Source organism: Stylophora pistillata, chromosome 6, assembly GCF_964205215.1.
Source record: "Stylophora pistillata chromosome 6, jaStyPist1.2, whole genome shotgun sequence".
NCBI lineage: Eukaryota > Metazoa > Cnidaria > Anthozoa > Scleractinia > Pocilloporidae > Stylophora > Stylophora pistillata.
Window position 1 is genome coordinate 17,121,782 of NC_142524.1, and position 26,830 is coordinate 17,148,611.

The 26,830-nt window shown below is 39.2% G+C and overlaps 2 protein-coding genes and 1 pseudogene across 2 annotated transcripts; 2 read left to right on the top strand and 1 right to left on the bottom strand.

Moving 5' to 3' along the window:
• Positions 1 to 7,585: 7,585 nt before the first annotated feature.
• LOC148728567 (uncharacterized) lies at positions 7,586 to 8,730 on the top strand (annotated as a pseudogene).
• Positions 8,731 to 11,922: 3,192 nt separating this feature from the next.
• On the top strand, positions 11,923 to 12,608 carry LOC148728568 (uncharacterized). Its single transcript, XM_088724985.1, has one exon. It carries the CDS (start codon positions 11,961 to 11,963, stop codon positions 12,606 to 12,608), a length of 648 nt encoding a protein of 215 aa, XP_088581111.1. The 5' UTR covers positions 11,923 to 11,960.
• An 8,037-nt stretch (positions 12,609 to 20,645) lies between these two features.
• Positions 20,646 to 26,748, bottom strand: LOC111324052 (uncharacterized; the record flags this gene model as incomplete). Its single annotated transcript, XM_088725923.1, has 6 exons — positions 20,646 to 20,729; positions 22,254 to 22,403; positions 22,874 to 23,023; positions 23,311 to 23,451; positions 23,954 to 24,127; positions 26,607 to 26,748. Coding segments are annotated over 6 exons (768 nt in total), but the record flags the coding sequence as incomplete, so codon positions are not given.
• Between the last annotated feature and the right edge of the window lie 82 nt (positions 26,749 to 26,830).

The window sequence follows — 26,830 nt, forward strand, 5'->3', positions numbered from 1 at the left end:
TTGGTCAACACGAGCTGCCGTTTGTGGCGAGGGAGACACAGGGATCCCGAGACAAAGAACAGCTGCGAGAGGACACTAGGTATGGATTGTTGCGTAACAGAAAACTATTGTCAAAAACGTTTTAACCTTTCTTCAATTTATTTCACCACTCGTTTTGATCATCCCCATTGTACTAAGCCCACTGTGTTAATTTTGCAACTTAATTATGATACTAACTGAAACCTTTGCAGTGGTCCACTTTCCCTTAATGTTTCAAGACAATCAGTATAACAACAAATATTACTTTACTTTGTTCAGCTGTTCAACCTTATTGTTGTGTTCAACTTTACAACTTATCTATGACACTGCCTGAAATCATTCCAGAGGTCCATATTCCCTGAATGTTTCTGGGTAATCAGTATAATAACAAATCTCACTTTACTAAGGATCAAAAGAACCTTATTAATTCAAGAGTATTGCTATAACGTAAATTTAGTTGTTAACGTACCGCCACGAATCATTACGATTGAAATATGTGCATCATTATTAGTAGCCTTCTAATTCAAACTTAAAGTGCCTATACGGCCAACAGGGTTTTTATTGTTTTGGTATCTCTTTGACCTGTAAAAAAATATTCTCAAAAAAAAACTTTGATTCTGACGCCTCTTCACCCTAAAATCGAGCTTTAAAGTTCCCGCTTCGGCCACGCCCAATGAAGTTGACCGCGTAAGGGAAGATTGGTGATGAGTGACGTCACTCCAGGAGCGTCTCGAGCGTCCTGTTGTTACTTTGCTTGACAAACGCAATACTTTTACGAGTATATTTACGAGTATATTTTCGGGCATATTTATGTCACCGAAAACGCTTTACCTTACTAAAAAAAACAGTGAAATGAACCACTGGCGGGATTTGGCGCTTTCCTGATTTGACGTCACAACCCATTCTGAACCCAATCTCTTTTTTTACCCCGATTCACGGTCACCTTCAATGGGCGTGGCCAAAGCTGGAAGTTTAAAGCTCGATTTCAGGGCGAAGACTCGTCAGAATCCAATTTTTATTTAAGAATACTTTTTTACATGTTAAATACATACCAAAACTATAAAAACCCTCTTGGCCGTATAGTCACTTTAAGAGGAGAATGCGAAAATCGATGAGTCAAACTGAAATTTTCATTAAATCTGAAGAGGTACGTATTGCAGATGAATTATGTCCTGCATTTTAGATCATGGTCTAAGAATTCAAGCACTTGTTTAGGCCATTTGACGCTGTTAGTATAAGTTACAAAACAACGCAAATTTTCTTTCGTCCACCCTGAAGATCATTGAGAGGGAGAAGCAGGGCGAGACAGCAAGAAAATGACCACTGTGGATTTTTATATTTACGCTATTCCTTTTGAAAAAATGGCAACGATGGAGGGTTTCTTTAATGGAAAATCACATCGGTGAGGCAGCAGGTATCGATGTAGGCTGATGCCTTCGAAAAAGTTTTAGTAATGAACCAAGTGATTCAGTTTGCTTCCCGGAAGATGTATGGAATATATAAGTGAAACTACGAATTAACGGATTGCAAATGGTCACGTTTACAGAGGTGATTTTAATAGGCGAGCAAGGTATCACAGACTTGTCTGGATCTGGGGTGAAAGTGAAAACCAATTTTAAACCAGAAGTTTTTCTGTATTGTTTACCCTGCACACAAGCCAGCGGAAAAACGTATGAGTTACGTACAGGAACTTCAGCTTGCTGAATCTCGCAAAGGTATCGTCTGCCATAGAGTTTACTCTGTTCCCTTACAATGATCTGAGAGTCAGCAAATTGTAAGGATGATACTGAAATGTTTATTGTATGAACTCAAATGGAAAAAAAGCGTCCCATTATCGTTCCCACGAAACGGCCCCCCCCCCCTCACACCCCCATAGAGTCTGACTTAAGCGAACGTTTTTTCGATTATTATTATTTAAATTAGACCAATTGAGAGTTGAACGTAGTCCGGGATTATCTTGGTTTTCCTTTACCTCGTTGCGATGATTCCCGAAAACCTGCGGCCGATCTGATCGCGGTTTGCCCCGCTCTTAGGAGTTTGCTTGTTTTACTTTGAGTTATTTAGGGCAACTTGAGACATCTTTCGCCTGATTGTGATCTCTTTGGTTTGATACAACACTCAATCAAGGGCGCTATGCATGGTACTCACAGCATTCTTGTGTCACAATGAAATGTCACTTCAGTGAGTTTGTTGTAAGGGACAACCCAACAAACATGAAAAAGGGAACTTTATGCTACCTTTCTATGCACGAACTTTACGATAGTTTCCGTAAACAAGGGAATAGGATGGGTAGTGGAGAGTATCTTGTTTATTTACTACGTGTAGTTTCATTCTTACAACTGGTGTGAGGCGAGGAAGGTAAACGAGGAGGTCCTTTTATTATTGACATAGTTACTAATACACAAGGAAAAGGAAACCTAGTCACGATGTCATGATATATGTAATGGATGAGAGCGCATTTTAATGATTTAAAAGGACTTCAAATTGCCTTATAACTTTAAACCGAACCGTTCGTTACTGCGATCTTCGCAGTAATGAACACTACTTTTAAAGCGGTAGGAGGCCTGAAAAAAATTGAGGCCTGTACAGGATTCGAACCCATGATCTCTGCAATTCCGGTGCAGTGCTCTACCAACAAGCCAACAGGGAGCAAGTCATTATGTTGGTTCGTAATAAACCCGTGAAGTGATGAGTGAACGTTCGTGAATGAAAGTCATATATTTGAACTGCGGTTAAGGAACGAGTATGAGAGCTCAACTGAATACCATGAGAGGAGTAATAATTGGTAACCATATTGTATTGAAGAAGATTTTCAATGGAAGTCCTCAGAAAATAATTCAGTCGATAACTCGTTTTGAGGTATGAATGAAAGATAAAAGTCTACAAAAATAATGCACGCAAAAAACAAAGAAGAATAATCTTTTTATACAATATGGCGGATCATCTGAGTGCAAAGGCTACTCTTTAACTTTTTTTTAGGTGGCAAGATCACAAATAAATATGTTTCTTTCCATTAATGGAGGCAACGAACGCAATCGCTTACACCCTCGCTAAGAAACATTCCCATATGAGGGAACTCATGTCGCGGTGGTCTGATAGATGTTCTGTGTGAGCTACCGTTCGCTCTAAATTTAGGAAAATACCTTTTACTTCGCCCTTTCAATCGCATTCGCATCTCTTCTAGAGTGTGTAAGTTCTCATGCTTATGTTTCCGTCTTCGCCAGGCTGAGTTTGGTTGCCTTGATGTTTAAGTCTAACAAAGGACCATTACGCAGTCATAAGCCTTACGAAGTACTTACTCACTTGTTTTCTAAATTCGTAAGGTTACAGAACACTCCCTCCGATAGAGAGGTAATGTTATTGTAAAACAGTTGCCTCGTAAATCGTTGTAAAACGATTTTCTCAACTGCAGCAGTTACTTTCTTTCTCAAAGAAAGTTCAAGATAAAACAAAATCGCAATAAGACAAAAAAACGCCGCGTACAGTTACCGGAGCCTCCCGAATCGGGGAAAGGCATGTGCTGCTACTGACGTTATTCTGCATGTTATTCTGCAAAAGCCTGTAGAAAAATTTAGGAGTTTTCTGGGGATATGATATGAAGTCAACACTCCAAATAGCGTATGCATCATAAAATGCGTCATTAATCAGTCGAGAGCGAGATGATTTGTTTAATAAATTAAAATGTCACTTACCGAGTTCGTAGATTACTTAAGTTTGAAATATACCATCTCGTATTAACGCGATGAAATTTGAAGACAAATCTCTTCGAATGTTGACAAGATATTCACATTTACTTAGTTAGGTGACAGTTTTATTGAGTCAACATCATCATTTTCTAAAAGTGAGAGACATGAATTTCCCAAACATCTATCCTGAAATTTCTCCCCTAAGAGAAACGTCATTGCTAACAATCTAGAAAGTGATGGAAGATCGTCGAAGAATCTGTCAGGAAGTCTTGTAATATAATTTGAAATCAAAACTCTGCGGAAAGGTGAAATTGATTGATACAACTACACTTTTGAAAAGTTTATTCCAGCCGACACTCGATATGTTTAATTGTCATAATAGTTTTCTCGCCTACGCATCGAGTCGGCGCCGCTTCCACGAGCGCTTCCAGTGGCTCAATTTCTTAATTTTTAATTTAAATATATCATCCTTTGTGTTTGGGTAAAGTGATAAGCAAAGGAAAATATAGTTTGAACCAAGGGTGAAATTGAACCATAAAAATACAATCTTTAGACTGGACAAATAATAGCTTTAAATTCATTCACTATCACACATTCCCTCGCTTTGATAGTACGCTGTATAGCTCTAAGTGAAACTCTATTTCATGTCTCCGGATGCAAGGATTAAAATGGGAGGTGACGAAAAGAGCGAGGAACAAGAGCATGAAATTAAGACTGTCATAATTTTATGTAGACTATAGTTAGATAAAATATGTTCTGTTTTCACCTCTTCCTTTTTTTCATTTCACATATTTATACATTTTTGTTTTATTCAATTTACGAAGAACGCGAGCTGAACTTACACTGAGCACACTTTGTGTCTTGACATTCCACCAGAACACTATGGTCCACTATGTGGGTTGTTAGCCCCGGATGAACCGAATATGTGGCTGAGCACATCTACGCGGTGTTTGTACCTTAGTTATTTAGTAAATAAACCCCTTCGGGCGGCTGGTTTGTCGGCTGATAATGTCCGCGGCTGAGAGATTGTCCGAAAAATGAATATTTGGCCGAAAAGCGAAGCTTCGAGGGCAAATACGAAATTTTGAGGACAATCTCTCAGCCAAGGACATTATCAGCTGACATACCAGCAAGCCAGAACGGGGTTTATTTATTTTATAACCCTCCCATTAATTTTCACATCGTAATTAAACTGCGCGTAAACACAGTAAAAAAGCCAGTGGTGATCTGATGGAAAATGCGCGTGATTGACGCAAGCAAGCAAAAAAAAAAAAACCAGTTTGGTTTCTTTCCATGTAAATCGGAGAAAGGAAAAGTTGAAACTCTTGTGTTGACTATATTTCTTTTTCACGGAAAAAATCAGAGGACAAATATCCACGCGGACGGGGGTTATTGCGTGATAACTGTCCTGTGATTTTGCACCACGTGACGTAAAGTAACCAATAAAATCGCGCCAAAATTAATGGGTGGGTTATAAAGACCATTAAACCACGAAATCCGAAGGACTAGGCTCATATCGAGTTGAATAACACATTTCATTGATTGGAAGCATGTTCGAAATCATTCAAAGGATGAAAATTACAGCGTGTCAAGGTATTAAATCTTATTGCATTCAAGAGGAAAGTTCGGACCAACACTCAAGGTCTTAAAATAACTGAGAAAAATTTGCTATCTTTCTATAACATCGAGAAATGGTTAGATATTCTAGTCTTCTCGGATAGGGACGAATAAATGGAGGTCCCGTCTCCTAAAGGGTTGGGGCAGGAGACGTTTATTTCCCGTTAGATTACTGTGTGATGGATGTCCTCCCCTGGGGTGGGATGGGTGGGTTAGGACAGCAGGTCCACATCAGCTATTACAGCTGCCAATTAATCAACCTGCTTAAACAAATAAATGAACTTCAACTTCAACTTCAAGTCTGTACGCGAGTAGAAAACATCGAAAATCATTTCATTAAAACGACTTACACTGTTCGAGTGCCATTTAAGACATAACTCTTAATACTGGATACGTCTGTCACATTCTTGCACATAAGCTTAAGACCATGTTGGCAGTCGTATGAAAAGTCTGGTTCACCATCTATCAAATATGTCAGATTGACATTGCCAGTGAAGTTACCCTGAATATTGTCAGTCCTGTGAAGGGGAACTTAAGAAGAAACATTTTGAAGAGTGATTCTCCTTTCTAAAGTATTTACACTTTGTACGGAAAACTAAATCAATGAGAAATGGATATTTCAATCCTCGTTTTGAATGTAGAAATGTAGGAAAAGCTTGTTTTTCTAAATACTACTTTGGGTTTTGTAAATAAGCCATTTAGACGTAACTATGCTATTGCTTACGTTTAGAAACCACATGCGAGGATTGATAATGGCAGAGCATTTGCAAAGTAATTTTGGTTAATGCAGTAAATGGTTTGAACCTGAGGGTAACTTGAGAAAGTGTCGTGCGATCGTCCGGGTGAGTGTAGTCCCGAGAAGGACTGTTGTCGTTGGTGGTGACTGATGTTTCGACAACCTGTGCGGAAGTCATCATCAGAGTTATGTTATGGAGAGCGTTGTGTTACATAATCGCTAAAAATAGAATTGAGGAAGTTTCTAGAACGCTTAGCCATGCTGACTCATCAAGAATGGCTGCCTGTTAGGATCGAGAATCGTCCGTCAGCGACCATTTTGGTGAATTGCTCATATTTTTCCCAACGAATCCTTTGGTAAACTGTTTTCAAAAATCAAGTTTAAACGTTCCGAATTTGTGAAAATTTGAAAACGCAGTTTAAGTGCGGTTTTCCGCCTAGCAAATTGTCCAAAATTCACTGCAAAACCCAAGCTCCGTTGAAGGCTTAAAATGAATTCAGTTAACACCAAACTTCACATGTGTCAAGAAAAAGTCTTCCCATTCATTTGTGTTATGTTAATTGTTTCCGTACACAGCTATATTGTGATTTTTTTTTTTGTCCCTTAAGCAACACCCTCAAAAGTGCTGTACATGGGGCGAAAAATAGGCAAAATTTAACGCGATAAAAGTATACCTGCCACATAATGTTTTAACTTTTTAACTAGATGTTCGTAATAAAATGTCATTATTCAATACCTGAGTAAAATTTGGTGCTTTGAATCGGAACGCTTCCTTTTGAAAATACCACGAATATTTGTGTCCTGAGCGAGAAGAAGATATATGTTGTATATAATTATTCCCTGCTAGGTAGAAAAAGGTTTTGAAATCAACTTTAATTTTGGAAATTTTGGCTGGTATGCCACAAGATATGAGGTAAAAGGGAAATCATACATTCAGAGTTGCGTGAGAGCAGAGAGAAAATAGAATCAGTGTCGAAAATGTACGACCTCAGCTGTAGGAAAACTATGATATCTCTTGCTCAGTTTGTTGAATGACTCTTAAACAATTCAATGATTGTTTTTCATATATATAGAGATAATATGTATATATTGATCAATAATTCCTGAGAATGCAGAGGGAGAACAGCATTCTGTACAAGCATTTCAATGCGAATTATTTCTATTTATCATAACCGACGTCCGGTCCCAGCAAACACGCACCACAGAGACCCTAAATGGGCTGTCATAAATATACCAAGGGCTGAAAAAAACAAAAACTTCACTCAAGGTCTGATAACCACGCGATAACAATTTTACACTTCAATCTCAGATTTACTTTCATTGAGCTTCCAACAACTCGCACCATCTTCGCCAAGACGGTGTAATCTTTATAACAATTTCCGCTGGTGATTATGTCATTACCGCCCACGATAACAATTTTACACTTCAATCTCAGATTTACTTTCATTGAGCTTCCAACAACTCGCACCATCTTCGCCAAGACGGTGTAATCTTTATAACAATTTCCGCTGGTGATCATGTCATTACCGCCCACGAAGCTCTTGCGCAAATAGCCTACATTTCGTAACAGACCTAAAGGAAGTTATATCACGGACAAGTCTTGAGCTTTCATACGTGCTCTCCTCAGAAGTTGTTATTACATGTAATCTCATGGCTCTCTGTAGCTATGTAACACTTGTTGGCAGGGCGACCCCTTGCGGGAAATCTCCTGATTATCCTGATCAGCTGGAATGCGTTACACTCGAGGATTGCACGAAAGATGTAACTGGACATCTATCGACTCTTGGACTGAGTGCAGATGATTCTAGAACTGAAATGAAGTTGCTATTGGCCAGAGCCGGTAATTATTTCTCCACAGATTTTTGTATGTTTCTAGTTATCTTTATTGTGATTATGAATGGGTCCTGCAACAGATTTAAGTCGTGTTATATTTTTTACAGGTGTTTTCTCAATCGAGCAAAGACTATTTGACTACGCCTGAATATTTGCCCACGCCATAGAGCAGACTGTGGCATCCGTTGGAGGTCTAACAAACCCTTTGTGCAATTCCCAAGGATCCAGCGGCACATAAGTCCTCAAGTGCCAAAGGAAGCAACCGTGTGGACAGCCGAAAATCGATGCATATTTTTTGCAACACCAACACCTTAGTTCCAGTTGGGTCGCGTAAGTTAAAATGCTTCTGTTGATGAATGATCTCATGAAATTTCTTTTTCTCACATTTATTTGTAACATCATAAACAAACAAACAAAAAACATCTCAGTCTAGCAAATTTTATATCAGTGAGGAAGCTTTGCAATTTATCTTGTCAAGGCTTTTTTCTCGTCGAGTTTAACCCATGGAATCCATGATAATCCATGGAATGATGACTGATTGATTAATTTATACCTCGAAATAATAATTGATATCAGTTGTTTAATTTTGCTTTTTTCTTAAGAGCAATTTGTAGGCGATGCGACGAGTTCATCAGCGGGAAAATTGTACGGCTAAAAAGACGCCAACAGAGGGCGCTGGAGCAAGTATCGTGTCTGCCCCCAGAGAGCCTCGGGTAATGGTGCAGATACCTGAACCACAGACAATAGTAAGCTTGAAATATAAATTGATGACCTCGTAGATGGTTTACATACAATCACTAAAAAGGAAAAGATTTATTTTTATTAGAGCTTGGAAACTGAAAAAAAAGTTGAGGAAGAAAACATACGTGAGAAAGCCCTTCAGACAAAACAATTTTTAATCTAGGCATAAGGGAGGGGGTGCTATGCCGCACTTTGGTAGTCGAATTCCTGCAACACCTTTGTTTGTTTTCCGTATGTCCTACAACAGTACCCGAGTGATGCTGCTGAGATTTTTTACTGCCCAAAACGGATTCCTTATGGAGATATTTAAAGAAATAAGTTTTAGAGGCTTGATACGTACAGGGTAAACTTTTTCGTAGGCTCATGAGATGGAAACAGACCGTCCGGGAGTGGAATTAAGTGCTGGCAGTGAGTTATCTTCTGATGGTTTAGAGACGGACTTGATGTTTCTGGAAATATCATCCCACGGGTGGAAGGATGACGAGACCTTTCTCAGTCCCGATACTGCAAGCCTTGTCTCTTAACGAGTGAAGAAGGCACGACCTCAAAGCCAAATTCTCTTCAAAAGGTGAACGAGTATCTGGTGTCAAAAAGCATTGAGCCAGTCACTCAAGCTTGGGTTGACTGGGAAAAGGCCAGTGCATGACAGCACTAAGCTTCGGTATACTAAACGAACCGCAGAGATTTTTTCTTCCGTGCTCCACGACCTAACACCCAACTATGCAGGCTCTCTTTGGAAAGCAGTCGTCTCTTATCCTGCCATGAATGAAGGACGCGGGCTGGAAGAACTCTCCGAGACCTCTAAGAACTACCTTCAGGTCCTAGCAGAGGCATATAACAAAGCTCCGGGGTGGGACACAAGACGGCAAATTCTTTCGATGATGTGTGGTGTTTATAGTGATATCTCGAGATTCATACCTGGCTTAAATAGATATCGTTTTACTATAGCTAACCGGCATCGCCTTAAGCACGGGAGCGGCGCATCAGTGACCCCCCAGCCTTCATCAAGGATAAAAGTCGACCCAAAACAACTGGATCACTTTTTATCCTAAGAAACAAGCCCCCATTTGGTGCAAGATCTGCCATTTGGACAAAAAACACTGAAGCTCTCCTCTGGACAACTGTTTGAAGTGCCCAGTGTTATTCGCACCATGATATCGCAAAGGATAGTGCGTCAGTAAACTCAGTAGTGCAACAAGACTGGATTTAAGGCGTTCAGGGGACGGACGATGCTGCAGTGTTCTGAATGAGTGCAAGGCCTCAACCAGAAAGTCTCTCCAAGGCCTTGACTATTTCCCAGCAGAAGGGGCGCGTGCGTTCGATGAACTAGAAGGCTTGGTTCTTCAACTTGGGGAGCTTGGTCTTGGAAAGGAGTGGCAGGTGCGCTACGTGAAATCATTCAAGGAGGCCAAATTCTACCTAAAGGGCGATTTCAGGGTAAGCAATCGAATGTTTCAAGATACCCAAGGATTGGATTACTCTTGTTAAGCAGGGTGATCTTATTTCATAAATAGATGAATGCATAACATGAAAAAATCGTTCCCTGCCCGGGAAACATTCCTCGGTTTTTGCGCCTTATTTGTTTGTGTTCAGTATATATTACGTTTGTAATAGATTCCATCTACTCAGATCATTGAGGTTATTTGATTTAGATACCATGAAGCATACATATTGCATATATTTTTTGCCGTTAATGCTGTGCTAACAAGGTAATCCATGCTTTGTGTTAAGCCGCGTTTCATATTTCCACTCAGGCTCACGTAAGCTCTTCGTCCCCAGTTGCAAGTCATTGCAGTGTATCTGCATTGAGTGACACCGAAGATTCTGACCTGCGGCAGCAATGCGAACACAACCATGACGAGCTATGTGACCAGTGTGAAAGCTTGCATTCGACCCTGAACGACATATCTACTGCGGTTGATGAAGTATCTTTTACCATAAAAGAAGACAAAGACGAAGCTCTGTTTCTCGCTAGCTCTCTGCACTTGCCATCCAGTCATGGAAGTGCCATTTGCTGAGGTCGAACCACCAAGATCAGGCTCGTTCGGATGTCATCGATGTCCTTAATTCCGAAGCAGTATGCATTGTTAATGACTGGGCCATGAAGTTCTTGACTCAGAGATACCGCGAATCACAGACAGACTTGTTTGGTAAGTTGGGTATCTCTTGGCACATATCTGTGGTGTACAGTCGAATAGAGGGTGTGATACAGTGATACAGTTTATACATGTGATTTAGTCCTGTACCCAAGAAAGTTCTGCCTTTACTGCAATTATGCAACATGTTCTGGCTATATTGAAGCAAGAGTATCCTGAAATCAACAAAGCCTACTTCAGGCAAGATAACGCCGGTTGCTACCACTCCTCTCGCATGCTCATGAAGTGCCAAGAAATCTCAGCGAACACAGGAGTGAAGGTAGTCCGTGTTGACTTCAGCGACCCTCAAGGCGAGAAAGGGGTTGCAGATTGATTGGGTGCGAGCTGTAAAAGCCACATAAGGGCCTATATAAATGAAGGCCATGATGTCTGCACCGCCAGCGACCTGAAGGAAGCTCTGTTATCCCACGGCGGTTTGGAAGGCGTACGAGTGGTGTCTTTGGATACCATCGAAGAAACGCCAGACGATGCACAAACCATTACAGGAATCACCAAGTTGAACAACTTTGAATTTAGTTCGATGGGCTCTATTTCCTTTTTGCGCGCATATTCTGTCGGTCAAGGGAAAGTGATCAAAATAGAAAAATCCTCTTCTGGTGAGTTAATAGTTCCTGAATGGACCCAGGCCTTCCTAATAGTTAATAACAGTCTGTTCTGTCGGCAGGTTTCTATTAATTACATGTAAGGAAAACTTTTATCTGTATGTATCACAAGATACTTTCCATAAGAGGTTAAATGTTTACAAAATGTTGCTCAAACAAACATAATAGAAGAAAAAAAAGGGAGGGGGGGTATTTTAAACCCCTCTTACATGGTATCGTGGGCTGCCTTAAAGGGTTGTGTGTTAATTCACGATAATCATATCATAGCTGTGTGGCTGTCATATTTATGTTTCTCCTACTACTTCTCAAGGTCCTGGACAAGGGATTCTGCAAGAATCATTTTCTGCAGGAGATTTTCGTTCCTTTACCCACTTACACCCACCACAAATCGTCAGGGGAAGAAAATGTGCTTGAAGAGACATCTTCTGAAGCTTCCATGGAAAGTAGTCAGGGAACAGGGGTGTTTTCCTGTCTTCAAGACGGCTGCACCCATGTTTGTCAAAGGATTTCAGCCTTACAAAAGCACTTGTCACTTGAAAAATGTACCAGGGTACCAGAAAAACATTAATTAATGGAGTTGGCAAAAGTTGGCTACAAATCATATTTGGAGGAAGGTGTGGGAACGCTGCCATCGCTTCAAGCCCCTGTGGGACAGGAAGATTCTCGTGTTTCTCTGAGAGAAGGCTGGGCTCTCAGAGTAATAAAGAAGGCTTACAGATTCAACGAAAAACAAAAGTCGTACCTTCTGTCTAAATTTCGAATAGAGCAGACGACAGGCCACAAGCTTGACGCTGAGGTAGTTGCTCGAGATATGCGGCGTGCCCGGGGCACCGATGGTGCACGACTTTTCCAGTCATCGGAATTCCTCACAACTACCCAGATCACCACTTTCTTCTCAAGACAGAGTGCGTTAGTACGCCAAAGTGATGCTGATGACGCTGATATCCGAGCAGCTCAGGAAGAGAGTAATTTTAGCGAGGCAAAGGAGACCGTCACGTCAATACAACTTGATCATCCCCTGATCTACGATCAGTACGATCTTTGTGAAATGGCGCTAAAGGACTCTTTGAAAATCTTGAGGCTACCCATGTTGCAGCACATATGTGAAGATCTTGACCTCAATATACCATCAAAGCCCATTCGTAAAAAGACCCCGTACTTGGCTCTACTGAAAGAGATTGTCAGCAAATGTACTTGCCAAAAGTCATCACGATGCTGACTTTCTCTTTTGTTTAGCAGAATGGGAAAGTGAGGAAGAAACGAGTGAACGGCGTATCGTTCCTAATCGTCAGTTAGTGGTTATCTTATTTTTTAAAAATACACCTAGGCCAGATCAGAATTTGTTGCGTTTTGTTTTGTTTTTCTTTTAATCATGCCAGTATTGACCCTCACTTTTCTTTTCTGGTCTTCACGTCAGTAATGAAGTTCACTCATCTGGTGGCCGAAATATGCAAACTGACGGATGCGGGAGTATTCAACCTACATTTCTATCCGCTCATGTTTTAATGCGGGATTTCTTTCTCTGATTTAACGACGTCGTCCTTTCAGTTGCGGTTTTAACGAGCATATGTTCAAGCACCCCCAAAACGTTTCCAATTACGTTACGTTGCGCGACATTAATAATTACCAGGAGAATAAGACCTGTTCTCTTGTATTAAATTACTTTGAACGTCATAAGGCGCCTTTCTTTGTATTTATACTTACAGAAAGTGAGTTCTCATTGTAAAAGATAAAAAGTATTTAGATTATCAGTGTGGAATCAAGTCTTGAGTAACTTCCTTCGAATGTATCTTTTGCATTACTTGAATGTGAGAAGGTACTAATGTAATGTGTACTTCACTTGCAGATTTCTCAGCCCAAAAATATTTTGGAGAACCTTATCAAACATCTTGCAGAATTTCTGACCTGTCTCCTTACATTTTACAAGCTATAAGTCACTACAACGGAGACCGAATTTAATTTGGATATTTAACAACTCAATATGGTTCAATTACCTAGTTATTTGTTTACACACTTTGCATCATTTTGCTCGCTCAGGTCACGAACACTTCTGACATTTTCGAAAGGAAGCAATGCGATTCAGAGCATCAAAAATTGCACAGTGAATGGAAATAGCAATGTTTGACGAATATATCGTTAAAAATCCAAAATGTCAGGTAACAGCTACATTTTTTTCGCGCGAAATATCACCCGTTTTTCAAAGCCATTTTGCGCGGTCTGTAAGGATGTTCTTTCAAGGGCTTAAGTAATCCCAAAATCGATGTGCCCGAAAAAATTTACTAACCAGAATTGAATAAGAATAGCTTTCCTTACAACGTGTAAAGTTTGGTGTTGATTGATTTCATTTTAAGCCTTGAGCGGAGCTTGGTTTTCGCAGTTAATTTTTGATTGTGCGACATGCAGAGCCTGAACTCAGGTAAGCTGAAACCGCGTTTTCAGATTTTCGCAAATTTATGAAAAGTTAAGAATCGCTGGAACTTAAAAACATGATTTTTGAAAACGGTTTACTGAAAGGTTTCTTTGGGCGAAATATGAGCAATTCACCAAAATGGTTAAAAGAGTCATTCAACAAAATGAGCAAGAGATATAGTTTTCCTACAGCTGAGGTCGTAATTTGCATAATGGTGATCGATCTAACAACCATATGTACATTTTCGACACTGATTTTATTTTCTCTCTGCTCTCACGCAACTGAATGTATGATTTCCCTTTTACCTAATATCTTGTGGCATAACAGCTAAAATTTCCAAAATTAAAGTTGATTTCAAAACCTTTTTCTACCTGGCAGGGAATAATTAGATTAGCGTTTGTTTACACAACATATATCTTTGCTCGCTCAGGACACAAACATTTGTGGTATTTTCAAAAGGAAGCGTTCCGATTCAAAACACCAAATTTTACTCAGGTATTGAATAATGACATTTTATTACGAATATCTAGTTAAAAAGTTAAAAAATTATGTAGCAGGTATACTTTTATCGCGTTAAATTTTACCTATTTTTCGTTCCATGTACAGCACTTTTTGAGGGTGTTGCTTAAGGGACAAAAAAAAAATCACAATATAGCTCTGTACGGAAAAAATTAACATAACACAAATGAATGGGAAGACTTTTTCTTAAAACAGGTGAAATTTGGTGTTAACTGAATTCATTTTAAGCCTTCAACGGAGCTTGGGTTTTGCAGTGAATTTTGGACAATTTGCTAGGCGGAAAACCGCACTTAAACCGCGTTTTCAAATTTTCGCAAGTTTCTGAAAAATTAACACTCGTCGGAACTTTTAAACTTGATTTTTGAAAAAAGTTTGCCAAAAGGTATAGTTAAGCAAAATATGAGCAATTGACCAAAATGGTCGCTGACGGACGATTCTCGATCCTTACAGGCAGCCATTCTTGAGAACTCTTAATGGAACTTTCTAGAACCCTTAGTCAGCATATTTTCGTTATGATGTAATAGTAATGTAATGTTACTAAAAATAGTCGTATTACAGATCCCTAGAACATTCTGGAATCGCGATCGGTTAAAGTTAGGCCTTTTTTGGTGAGTTAGTGCTGTTGCGAAGAGCCAAGAGGAATGTTGTTACTGGAATTGTCAGCCTTGTGGAAGGCTACATTGGGACAATTTTTGTGGACATCGATACGTTATGAGGATCTCTGAAGAGAACTGTGAGATGTGTAGTAGTGTACTGAGGTTATAGTTTTTTAGAGGGCTCTAAGTTAAGAACATAGTTATCGTATTAGTATTGGTATCGCTCCGTAGTAAGATTATTGCTTCAGTTAATAAAGTATTCGAATGACATTAGATTTTGTTAGACATTTAAGAATAAATATTAGCGAGAAAAACACACAACGTTTCGATGACTCCATGTCATCATTCTCAAGTGAGAAGAGAATAAAAATGAATAGTTAATTTATACCGTACGAAGGTGACAAACGTAAAAAGTTAAAAAATTTTTTAAAAAATTTAAATAAATAATTACGCGTGTTGAGTTCATAAATGTAAACTATTAAATAAATAGTTTCGCGCGTATGGAATCCGATTGTTTGTTCAAAGAGGGCTTCATCTTCTTTATGAAAAGCATTTCATGAACTAAACAGTCGAGTTTCCCCGTGCACTTTTTAAGTACGTTGAAATGCTTTTATTCTCTTCTCACTTGAGAATGATGACATGGAGTTAATAAAGTAGTTGAGTTAGTACGAGTTGTATCTTTCTGGCGGTTGAGAAAATACCGTAACAGTCACTTAACTCAGTGACCCGGTCAATAGTATGGTTCGTAAGTCGATGGTGTTCAGCAATATGATTGTTGACATCACCGGCTTTCATCGTCGCCGGCTGGTGTTCAGTTATTCTTGAAATTTCTGCCAGTCTCTCCGATGTGGAAGGCGTGGCAGTCGGAGCAATTGATCTTATAAGTCGTTGCCCTTCTGTTCTTCAGTTCGTCCTTGTCTTCGACGTCTGTTAGAAGTTGACCTAATGTAATGATGGGTTTGTAGGCGACACGGATATTGAATGGTGGTAGGATGCGCGAGATGTTCTCAGACATGCCCTTTATGTATGGTATAGTCGCTGTAGTTATAGGAGTTGCGGTGTCGTTCTTGTTTCGGTAGTTGTAGTAGGTCGGTGGGTGTTTCGTCGGATGAAGTCATTGTTGTAGTTGTTCTTTGAATAGAGAATGAAAATGAATGGCAATGAAGTGTCAGTCACCTTGAAGGTGACAGAGAAAGTAACAGTGGCTGTGAGAGAGACAATGGAAGTGAATGGAAGTGTCATACTGTGACGACGACAGTCATAGTTACACAGTGACAGATACAGCAAAACGGACAGTAACAGATAACAACAAAGTGACAGAGACAGCGAAAGAAACAGTGACGGTGACAATGATATTAACAGCGACAATGACAGAAGAGAGAGTGATGAGGACTGTGACGGTGCCAAACACGGTGACAGAGATGGTCAGTATGAACTAACAGACTCCGATACTGACAGAAACCATAGTTAATTGAGGGGACCCCCTCAATTAACTATGCAAAAACAGTGACTGACAGACATACTGACGGTGACAAAATAGAGAAATAGACAATGACAAGGAAAATGGAAAACAAAATGAAAATGACAATCAGAGCGTTCACGGAGTGACAGAGACGCCGACAGCGACAGGAAAAAGACAGAGACAGTGAAAAAACTGGTAGCAGCGACAAATACTGTGATAGTGCCAGAGACAGTGACAGGAAGACTGGCAGTGACCGATATAATGGAATGATATTGAGTGAGAAAGTGTTAGAGATAGTGACAATGACCTTAAGGAAGCCAGAGATAATGACAGTGGCAAAGGCTTACACCGACAGAAGCAGAGCCACAGACAGTGACATGGATACTGAAAGAGACGGTGAAAGTGACTCTAAAATTGACAGTGACAGAGACAATGACAAAAATGGAGACTGTAACCATGTAGTGACACTGATAGTAACAGTGACACGGACAGTAACGATGACAATGGCAATGTCAGTGACATTGACCGTGGCAGAGAAAGCGACTTTGACACTCAAAATGACAGATACAATGATAGTGACAAATACAGTGACACAGAAAAAGAAATTCAAAATGTCAGAGACAGTGAGAGTAACGAGGTAGATGTTGACAGTTACAATTAAAAAAAGTGATGAGAGCAGAGGGAAAAGATAGAGACAGTGACAATGAAAATGAACTTTCAATTACTTTGACAGTGACAATGAAAGGGAGAGCGACCGAGATAGCAACCCAGACAGACACTACAAAAACAATTCTGTTGGTAAATGTGACAGTGACAAGAAAAAGAGACTGAGACAGTGACAGTGGCATTGAGTGCAACAGTGTAAATGATAGTGATAGTGACAGAGAAATTGGCAGTGGTAGTAACAGTGCAAGCAACAAAAATTGACAGTGAGAGTGGCAGTGTTACTGACAGAGACAATGACAGTTACGAGCACAGTGACATCGACGGACACAATGACAGGGAGGGCAACAGGGAGAATGGCCACAGCAAAAACAGAGACAATATTAGAGAGATTGACGGAGACAGCAAAGGTGACAGTAACTTAGACAAAGAAAGATACAGTGACTGAGACAGAAAGAGAGAAAGTGATAATGATAGACACATGGACAGAGAAAGATAGAAAGGGAGAGTGGCAGTAGCAGAGACAAACGGGGACAGTCATAAGGCTAGCGACAAAGGCAGTAAGAACGAGAGTGACGGTTTTAAAAACAGAAATTGTGACACTGCTTATGACAATGACAAATAATAATAATAATAATAATAATTATAATAAACTTCATTAATGTGTCAAATCAGTAGCAGTTTCCCACTAAATAAGGACACCTAAACTAAACTAATCTAATATATATAAAACGCATAAAATATGCAATTCTGCCCCGTGTAGTTCACCAAATATATATATATGTACTACCCTACCCTGTGTAATTAAAATTACCTATAAGATTAGAAAGACAATACTGATAATATAAAATATTAAGATTTACATAAGATAAAGTTCTTGCAATTGCCCGAGGAGATTAAACTTTGTATATCTAATGTATGTAAAGCAATTTTAAATTCTTGTAGCGTTCTTAGTGTTCTTGTTTTTCCATCTAACTTAGACCAGATTACTGGATCTAAGTAACTAAGAGAGTGCTTACCATAGCGTGTCGTGCTTACTCTGGGAATAATGAAATCATTGTTTCTTAAATTATATCTATTGTTAGTATAATTTCAGAGCTGAGCAAAGAGTTTCAAGCAATCTGATTGGTCGAGCGGTTCCTTATATGACGCTATATAAACCGCTCCACGCAGTTTATAAAATGTTAAAATAGAATGTTAATAAATGTTACTAAAATGTTATGATTTTAGAAATTTCTCTGTTTTTCAGCTCTGAAATTATACTAAAACAATTATTAATGTCAAACACATTGACTTTGACAAAGATAGAGAATGGACCTCGACATAAACTGCAACAAGGAGTGAAAGAGTGAAAACGCCTATGACAGACATAATAAGTTGACAGCGACAGGGAGCTGACAGTAACATGCGCAGTGATAGTAAAATTGACACCGTGACGGCGACAAAGACCGAGATAGTGTCAGTGACTGACATATTGATAGAGAGAGTGATAAGGAGAGCGGTGGTAGCAGGGATAGTGACAGTAACAGTGGCAGTGAAATTGACAATGAAAGTAACAGTGAAAGTAACAGTGACAGAGACAATGACACGGACAGCAACAGAAAAAAAGAGAGAGTGGCAGTGACATTAATGACGAACAGAGTGAAATTATGAGTAAAAGAGAAAGTGACAGTGGCATTGAAAAACACGGTAATAGTAACGGACGGTGACAGTTAAAGCCGCAAAGACAGCGAGAATGTCAGAAGACTGTAAAAGAAGCAAGGAAAACGAATTTTCAGTGATAGAGGCAGTTTTATATATAGTGACAGTGGTATTGAGGTTGAGTAACAGTGAGATGGATATTGACACTGACAGTGACAATTACCGTGACAGTGACAGCGATAATGACAGTAATGAAGACTAAAAGTAACAGTGACACCGAAGAAGACGAGGACGAAGACAAAGGCTAATACAGTGAGGGTGACGTTGCACTGAATGGATTTCTCTTCAAGTGTTTAACTCGATAGCTCACGGGTAAGCGCAGCGAACGGGTGAGATTTCGAGTTGGAAACAAGAAGGGCAATTCCAATTCTACAAGCAACCATTGTGGATAATTAGAGACAAAAGGGTAAAACAGCATGCATTTTCAGAATGATGGCCACTAGCTGTTAGCTTTGTTAGACTTCATATTTATGTCTGCTCCTTTTGTATTTAATTGAGATATTACAACATCCCGTGTTCTGTGCTTTTGCAAATCATTGATATGAGTTACTTAACAATCACCTAAGTTTCTAAGAAAGGAAACCGATCTTGACGAGTGTGGGGTGGGGTCCGCTTTGAGAGTGGTTGCAGTGAACCAGTTATTTCAGCCTTCCTTGTCAACGGCAATGTCCAAAATTGAAGACGTCAAATTGCAGATCAGTCAATTTGGCTTCAATGAAGCTCGTGTCGACAATGCTGACATTCAGGCGGCAGGAAAGAAAAACCCCAGAGATTATCAGACAATATCAAGGTATTAATAAGTGACATCGGAGCTGCCATGAAGAAGAGACTATGCACTTCAAAAAGGAAAATATACAAGAGATCCACCTTCCCAGTTAACTTACCAGTACAAGTATGATCTACGAGCATCTTTTAATATCCCGGCCGCAAACAAACAATTCAAAGAACACGTAGGGCGTAATCGACATACTGTCAAAAGTTACCGCTGGGTTTTGGGGTCAATCACGATCGACTATAAGGGCAGAGCTGTTAGATTAGAGAATGGCGTTTCATCAAACCTGCCATACAGGACAGCGCCACTGGAACAGCAACACCCAGAGAGTTTCGTACTTACGAGCCAAGGACACCCCTGGAGTGCCATTATTTCAAAGACTTACTCCAAAACAGTTTGCGTAGGTCGGAGAATTAATATAAGAGACGATAGGTCTCAATGGAATTCCAGCCAGGTAAGCCTATTTACACCTCGTCAGAAAACAGGGCATCTAATTAGTGAGCATATAAAAGGGCCTCTTCTTGCAACGAGTAGATCACCCCTGATGAAGGCACTAGACAGGAGTGTCGAAGTGTTGGGTCGATGAATTCTAATTCCTCGGTTTCATTCCTTAAATCCTTGAACCAGAGTAGCATCAAACTATGTCCGAGAGAATTTCCTTGCTGCTATAAGAAAAAAATATTTCCAAGATGGCTGACCAGCTTGTCCAGAGTATGAGAGCTCCATGTGACTAGCCAGAACTTAACTAAGAGCATCACAGGGCCCGGTGTCATGATCTCGTTTTCGAACCTTTCAAGCGAGTAGAATTGAGATTAAAGAGGATTGTAACAGACAGGTCCAGAGTCCCTGTTGGTTTTCGCTAAGCAGGATGCGCTCTGCAGCTAATTACCCCCTTAACCAAGTCGCAATGGTACTTTAAAATTGTCAGACGCGAAAAGAGTGATAGAAATATTGAACCAGCAAAATCTCGAGGGCGGTACGCTGGAGAAAAATTGTTGCGGACTGACAACTTAGTCTACGAAAAAATAATCTCGCTGGAATGCAGTTCACTCTGATACAGAGGTTTTACCAGATTTGTTCTTAGTGAAAAGAAAATGCTTTATCTTTAGGGGAACAAAAATATAACCAATTGCAAACCAACACTGAACTTTATTAGCATAATAATTATTATTGTTAACTATATTTACTTTCGTGTTCAAGTGCGGTTCAGTTTGATGCTGAAAAAGAGAATAAGAAAAAAAATTAAAATAGTGCAAAAGTGACGAAGATCATCCGCTAATTTCTACACAAAATCTCATAGCCAGAAATTTCGGACAACATGGCTGCCAACCTGGCCGTAAGCATGCACGTATAACACGAAAAGAGATTAAATATGGCGGCAGAACATAAAGGAAGTATGGGGGAGCTTTTTTACGTTCCTAATTTTTGTAATTTCCACTCAAATGGGTACTTTCCTCTGCTAAAAAATTAATAAAGCAGTAATCGAACTACATTTTTATCGCACAAGAAATGAAAATAATTTCAGTCAAGCCACTGCCTTTTGCGATCAAAAGAACTCCAGACAAACACAATGAAACCCCTACTAACCTCTTCAAAAATCACTTAACTTCATGCCTTTCTGAGCGTGAGGAGAAACGTTCTTGTCCCGACAAGTTTTCCCAGCCTCCGTTTCAAGAGATGAGCTGTAACCCTTGCAAACCAAACGTTTTTCACGCGAAAAAACACACTTTAGGGCACTGCCTTTTTAAGACGAAAAGCAGGCTTCTTTGAAAGTGAGACCAATGTGGAATCAGCGCCATCATTTAGGGGAAAAGGCTCCATAGACGGTTTGTTTTCCTTTTTCTCTGTTTTTCTTCGTAATTCCCCATACACGAAGTATTTACAGTAAAATAGAGAAGCCGCTGAATATAAATTTGGAAAAAAAAAGCGGGAACGCGGGAGAGATTTTTTACTAAAATAGTTATATTCATGTGTGCCATGTCTGATATCCGCCCGTTAAATGATTTGAATCTTGGAAAATCAACGTTGTAGACATCTCGCTGCAATATGCAAGAAACAGAGAAGCAAGAAAAATAGCCTTGACAATTGCCTTGGCCTATAGCACCACTAAAGAATGGTACTATCTTGTAAGAAGCCAAGAAAAGGTTCAAGAGGTTGATCACAGTGAAGGTGAGATATTTTCTTATGGTATTCCAACTTACCCGAGGAGGTTTTTTTATTCACTTTATTTTCAACAACAGTGCTCACATCATTTAAATCCTTGTAATAGCCCTTACTCTTTTATTCGCTCTAACCGCCATTTTGATTTATTTTGTTTTTTGCGCCCGCGTTGACTGCCGCTTCCCGTCCACAATTTCTGGCTATGGTTTTGAAAGACTTTATATACATCAACTTCTTATGTGACCTGCAGACATAACACTTTCCACTTTTTTTCTCTGAATTTTTCTCAAGGCACAGTGCCTTTATTGTTCAGTTGGTAAAATTTCACAAAATGCATTTCCTCGATTTTCTAACTTTGATTTTTTTAGTACCTTTTAGTACCTTACTTTAGGTACTTTTAGTACCTTTTAGTACCTTAGTTAACTCTCAAATTGGTTTTAATTCAAGCTCTAACACTATTTCGAAACCTACTCTGGAAAAAACCTTAGTCCGTGAATCATGCACCTAATTGCAGTAGCTGTTATCACAGAGACGAAAACAACCTTCACAACTAGAGAGAGAATTCCAAGTGAACTACTTACAACAATTGCCCCAATTTCCTTTGTACATTTTGTCGAGTGAACACCATGATCGGTTGTGATTAGCAGTGGTACAGGAATTGTAGTGTATCCCTTGGTAAGTATAAGGAATACTACAGCACTTGCCATCGGTCGTTGTTTGCAAACACTTTGCTTTTTTTTTTTGGAACGCAAAAAAACAGATAAAGAATTAAATTAAAATCAAACTGTGACATGGATATCATAAATCTTTTTCCTTCAGGGTGGTCTCATATGATATTCAGTCGTACTAAGAGGACTCCAAGGTTTTCACCCGAAAGTTATCACGTTATAAACTTCTGATCCACTTTCTCATCATTATCAGTGGTTGGTGAGAGAGAGTACAACAACCCCTCAGGAGAATGAGGATTCCAAACGAGCAATGAACATGTAAATACATAACAGTTTTGAGACCAGATAAAACAATTTTTAAAAATGTCAAAGGGTCACATTGAGCATTATAGAAAAGGTTTCCTTTTCTTTGATTTGGCATGTTTCTTTGTTTCTTTCTATGTTTACGACTGCTCATTGCCTCATCAAAATATTCTATTCATCTCTTACTTTGTTGTTATTTGGGAGTGCTTAATTCGATTGAGGTTGCTTACCACAATTTCCCCAGTTGCCCTTGTAGGTAGAATCCAGTGAACACCAAAGTTTGTTGTGATCAGCAGTGGTACAAGAGTAATGCTTTACTCCTTTGTAGGTGAAAGGAATGCTGCAGCATTTACCTTCCGTTGTTTTGTGATAGCATTCGACTTGAGGGATCAGCAAATAAGAAAAAAAAATAAAGACCATAAAACTGGGTTAAGAAAGGAACTCTTAACTTATTTATTTCTCATACGCGTTACTTTATTCATTTGTTTCCAAAGTTAGTTAGACACTCGGTTAACACTCGGTTGACACTCGGTTGACACTCAGTTGATACTCGGTTGACAAAGAAGCGCAATTAGGTTTTTTGATTCTTTTTTGAAGAAGGTGAGCAATGATGGGAGTAAAAGAATGAATTTCACAACTAATCAAAACTACAAGTTGAAAAAGTTACCACAATCTCCCCATCTTCCGCTGTAGGTAGCATCTAGGGAACACCAACGTCTGTTGTGATCTGCTGTAGTACAGGAATGATAATTCACCCCTTTGTAAGTGAAAGGTATGCTGCAGCATTGGCCGCTCGTGGTCAACTCAACTTAGAGAAAGAAAAAACATTACGCGACAAACGGATTTCACAGGTTAACTGATACCATAACGAATTTCTTTTTTTTTTTTTTTCTAAACACAAAAAAGACCAGAGGGTATTCAACGGAATACCCAACCGGAAAATAAATAAAATTGTACATCGTTCTTCCTCTATCGATGGGTAACGAAGCTAAAAAAAGAAAGGCACGTAGGCAGAAACAAATGAAAAGCAGAAAACGGAAGAAAATAGAAAAAAAAATTGTAATGGAATTAAATAAGCTCATATTATATGAGCACAGTGAATCAGTCAGTAAAGAGTCAAAAGTGAGAGCCAAATTAAATAACTTTCGGAAAAGGAGGGAAGTAGGTTTGATTTTCATTAGTCATGATGCATCAAATCGCAGAGGAAGACTGAGATCTGAAAATGTGCATAGTGCGAACTCAATACTCTTTAGTGATTGATATCACTAAGAATCATATTACTGTCCACTACTTCGTCACATCGTAATTACCACAATTTCCCCATTTTCCTTTGTAGATATGATCCAGAGAACACCACAGCCTGTTATGATCCGCTGTTGTACACGAATGATGTCTAACCCCCTTATAAGTAAAGGGAATGCTGCAACAGTTTCCATCAGTTGTCCTGACAGAACAACTCTGTCTCTCTACTTTTTGCACTGCACCTACTGGGTACAACGAAAAAAACCTTTCAGCGAGCGTGGAATGAACTTTGTATAATTAATGCCCAATTAACTTGAAAAAAGGAGGGTCTGTATGTGACTGTGAATGAGAAAGCATACCTGACCTTTTTTCCGTTAAACGGCCCATAGCCTTTAGCATCCCCTGTCCGTTAGACTTTTTTTTCAGAAACGTCAGAGGCAATAAGCTATCCGTTGAACACTTGTAACCGTCCATTTGAACCGTTAACAAGGTCGGTTACAAAAAATCAATTAACTATAGATACGTTAAACGTGTAACGTACTGATTGGAAAGAGTTAAGCATCCATCTTGGCAAAGTGCGCACACGTAGCGTAACGTCTGCCAATCTAATGCATTTTGTAAAGAGTGTCTCTGATATGTCATCCCGTTTTCTTGCTCAGAATGCTAATTTCCCGGAATTGAAAAGCAAGAGTATTCATTCATTTCGTTTACTCCAACCCTAACTTTGATCAGTCACTTAAACTGCTTCAAATTATTTTGACTTTATCATAGGATTAAGGGATGAAATTTGATAAGTGTTGCAATCCTCAGTCAGTTTACGTCGGAGCGCCATTTAACTGCACAACACACTTCAATCAAATGCAGCAAATGTCTTCGCCATGGCGTAACCAAGAACGTTTAAAAGATTCCTCAAACATTAGTCAGGCATGGGTGTTCAAAAATTCTCAGCGCGACGCACGTTAAGGTAACGTTTTAACGCTTGAACAACATCCCCTAAATAACAAGATCAATTTTAAACCGTTTAAAAGTTAAGGCCGTCTGTCAAAACACCTTGGCTATCCGAAGTGAGTGTAACTGGTAAATTACTTGTACTCGTTAAGCGCTAAGATAAAACTTCAGAACGGTTAGCTTGCCATCAGCCCGCAGCCCATAACTATCCGCTAGCTTCCACCCGTTTAAAGGAAACACGCTACGGTAGAGCATGTACGTTCTTCATGTACGGTCATCTATGTGGCTGGTACAGAGACTGGTATTTGATGAAGAAAGGGGAGACTTGCCCACAGTCAAATGTAAGCGTGACAAGAATGCAGTTAAGGCTACGCTTGTCAGGAGAGGGATGTTCAAGCCTAAAGACAACATTATCTTCCACTGAGAATCCTCTGCGAATGATAAGTAATACAAGAAATTCATTAAAAAGTGCCTGCATCCTCTCTTGCCCCACACACATGATCATTTCCACTGCCCATCAACTGTGTTACAGTTCTTTGTCTAAGCAAGCGAACGAATCATAGAAAATAGTTTCGCAAAAAGACATTGTTAAACAAACTTAAAAATGTGTGTATGAACATGGAAGTATTGTCACTAATACTAGTACATGGGCCACACTGGACTTTTCTACCAACTAAATTATTGGAAAAATATGAGGGCTGCCATTTGATAATACATGTGATAAGAACTTTGTTACAGTCAAGTACTTGCCAGTTTAATCATACTCGTTTTTTTTATAATTAACATTATTATCATTTTAGTATTATTATCATTGTTATGTACATGCTGTTTCTACTTGTATGTAGTTTAATGCATTTTGTACAGTTTTTCCCCTTTTTTCTCCTATAATTCTTGTTAATATAATTTATAAACCTGTTATTCAGCATTCTCTGCAAGAGGTTTGAATAAACGTTATTAGTTTTAGTATTAGTACCGTTTCTGTTATACGGAAATTTGTTTGAAAACCGTCTCCATAAAGGAAGCTTTCCCTAAGACTCCTAGACATTTTTGAGGAAGGAAACAAAATACTTCTTGTCAGACCTTGTCAGTATAAAATTCTTAGGTCAGCTGTTTGTTTAAACGTCCTTACTTTTTTCAAAGTACATTCCTGATCGGTTATTACAGAGGTTATTATTGTTGAATTAGAACAGGTTTTTTTTAAGGTGATACTGTTCACTTTACCGCAACCATTATATTGCTTTGAATGAGACACTGTTCTGCGAGTCTTTAAGCTAATGATGTATGGGATTTTCGCTCCCGTGCCATGCTCACATATCCTCGCCAGCATAAAACTCGTCGAGCCGCTACGCCACGTACAAAATATCTCTTAAAGTGCTAAACAGACTGAGTGTACTGTGACGAACTATTTTCACATTTAATATTTAACCGTATCGTGATCAATTTTGTTTTCACGAACCAATCGTCGAGACACTACAGTAATACTGCTTCAAGGATGACCCTTTATTCTGTAATGCTCCCTCAAAATTTGGAACGAATGCTCCAATTTTTGTCTTCGAAATAATGATTTTAGCTCTTACTAGACTAAACCTTCAGGAAGTTGAAACTAGAAAGCTTGATTTATGTCTACAGAAGTACCTCATATTTAGAGTAAAATTTTAAAAGAAGACAGTCAAGTTCTACTCAAGGAAGTAACATTAGATAAAACGGTTCTCAGTCTCTATACATGATAAAAGACAAAGCACGGTAGAGCTTGAAAATAGACGAAGCACTTACCGTAAGAATTATTCGCCAACACCAATAGTATTACCAATGGCTTCGAAGCTCGACTAACCGAGTCTCGAGTCACTGATGGTTTAATTACTTGCAGTTGTCGAGGAAATGGAGCAAGATAACTTCCCTTCGAGCTTATCCTTGGTTAAAGTTAAAACTGACCGAGTTGAACAGAAAGAATCAGCAATACCGACACAATACGGGACAACAACATTAACTAACTTGGA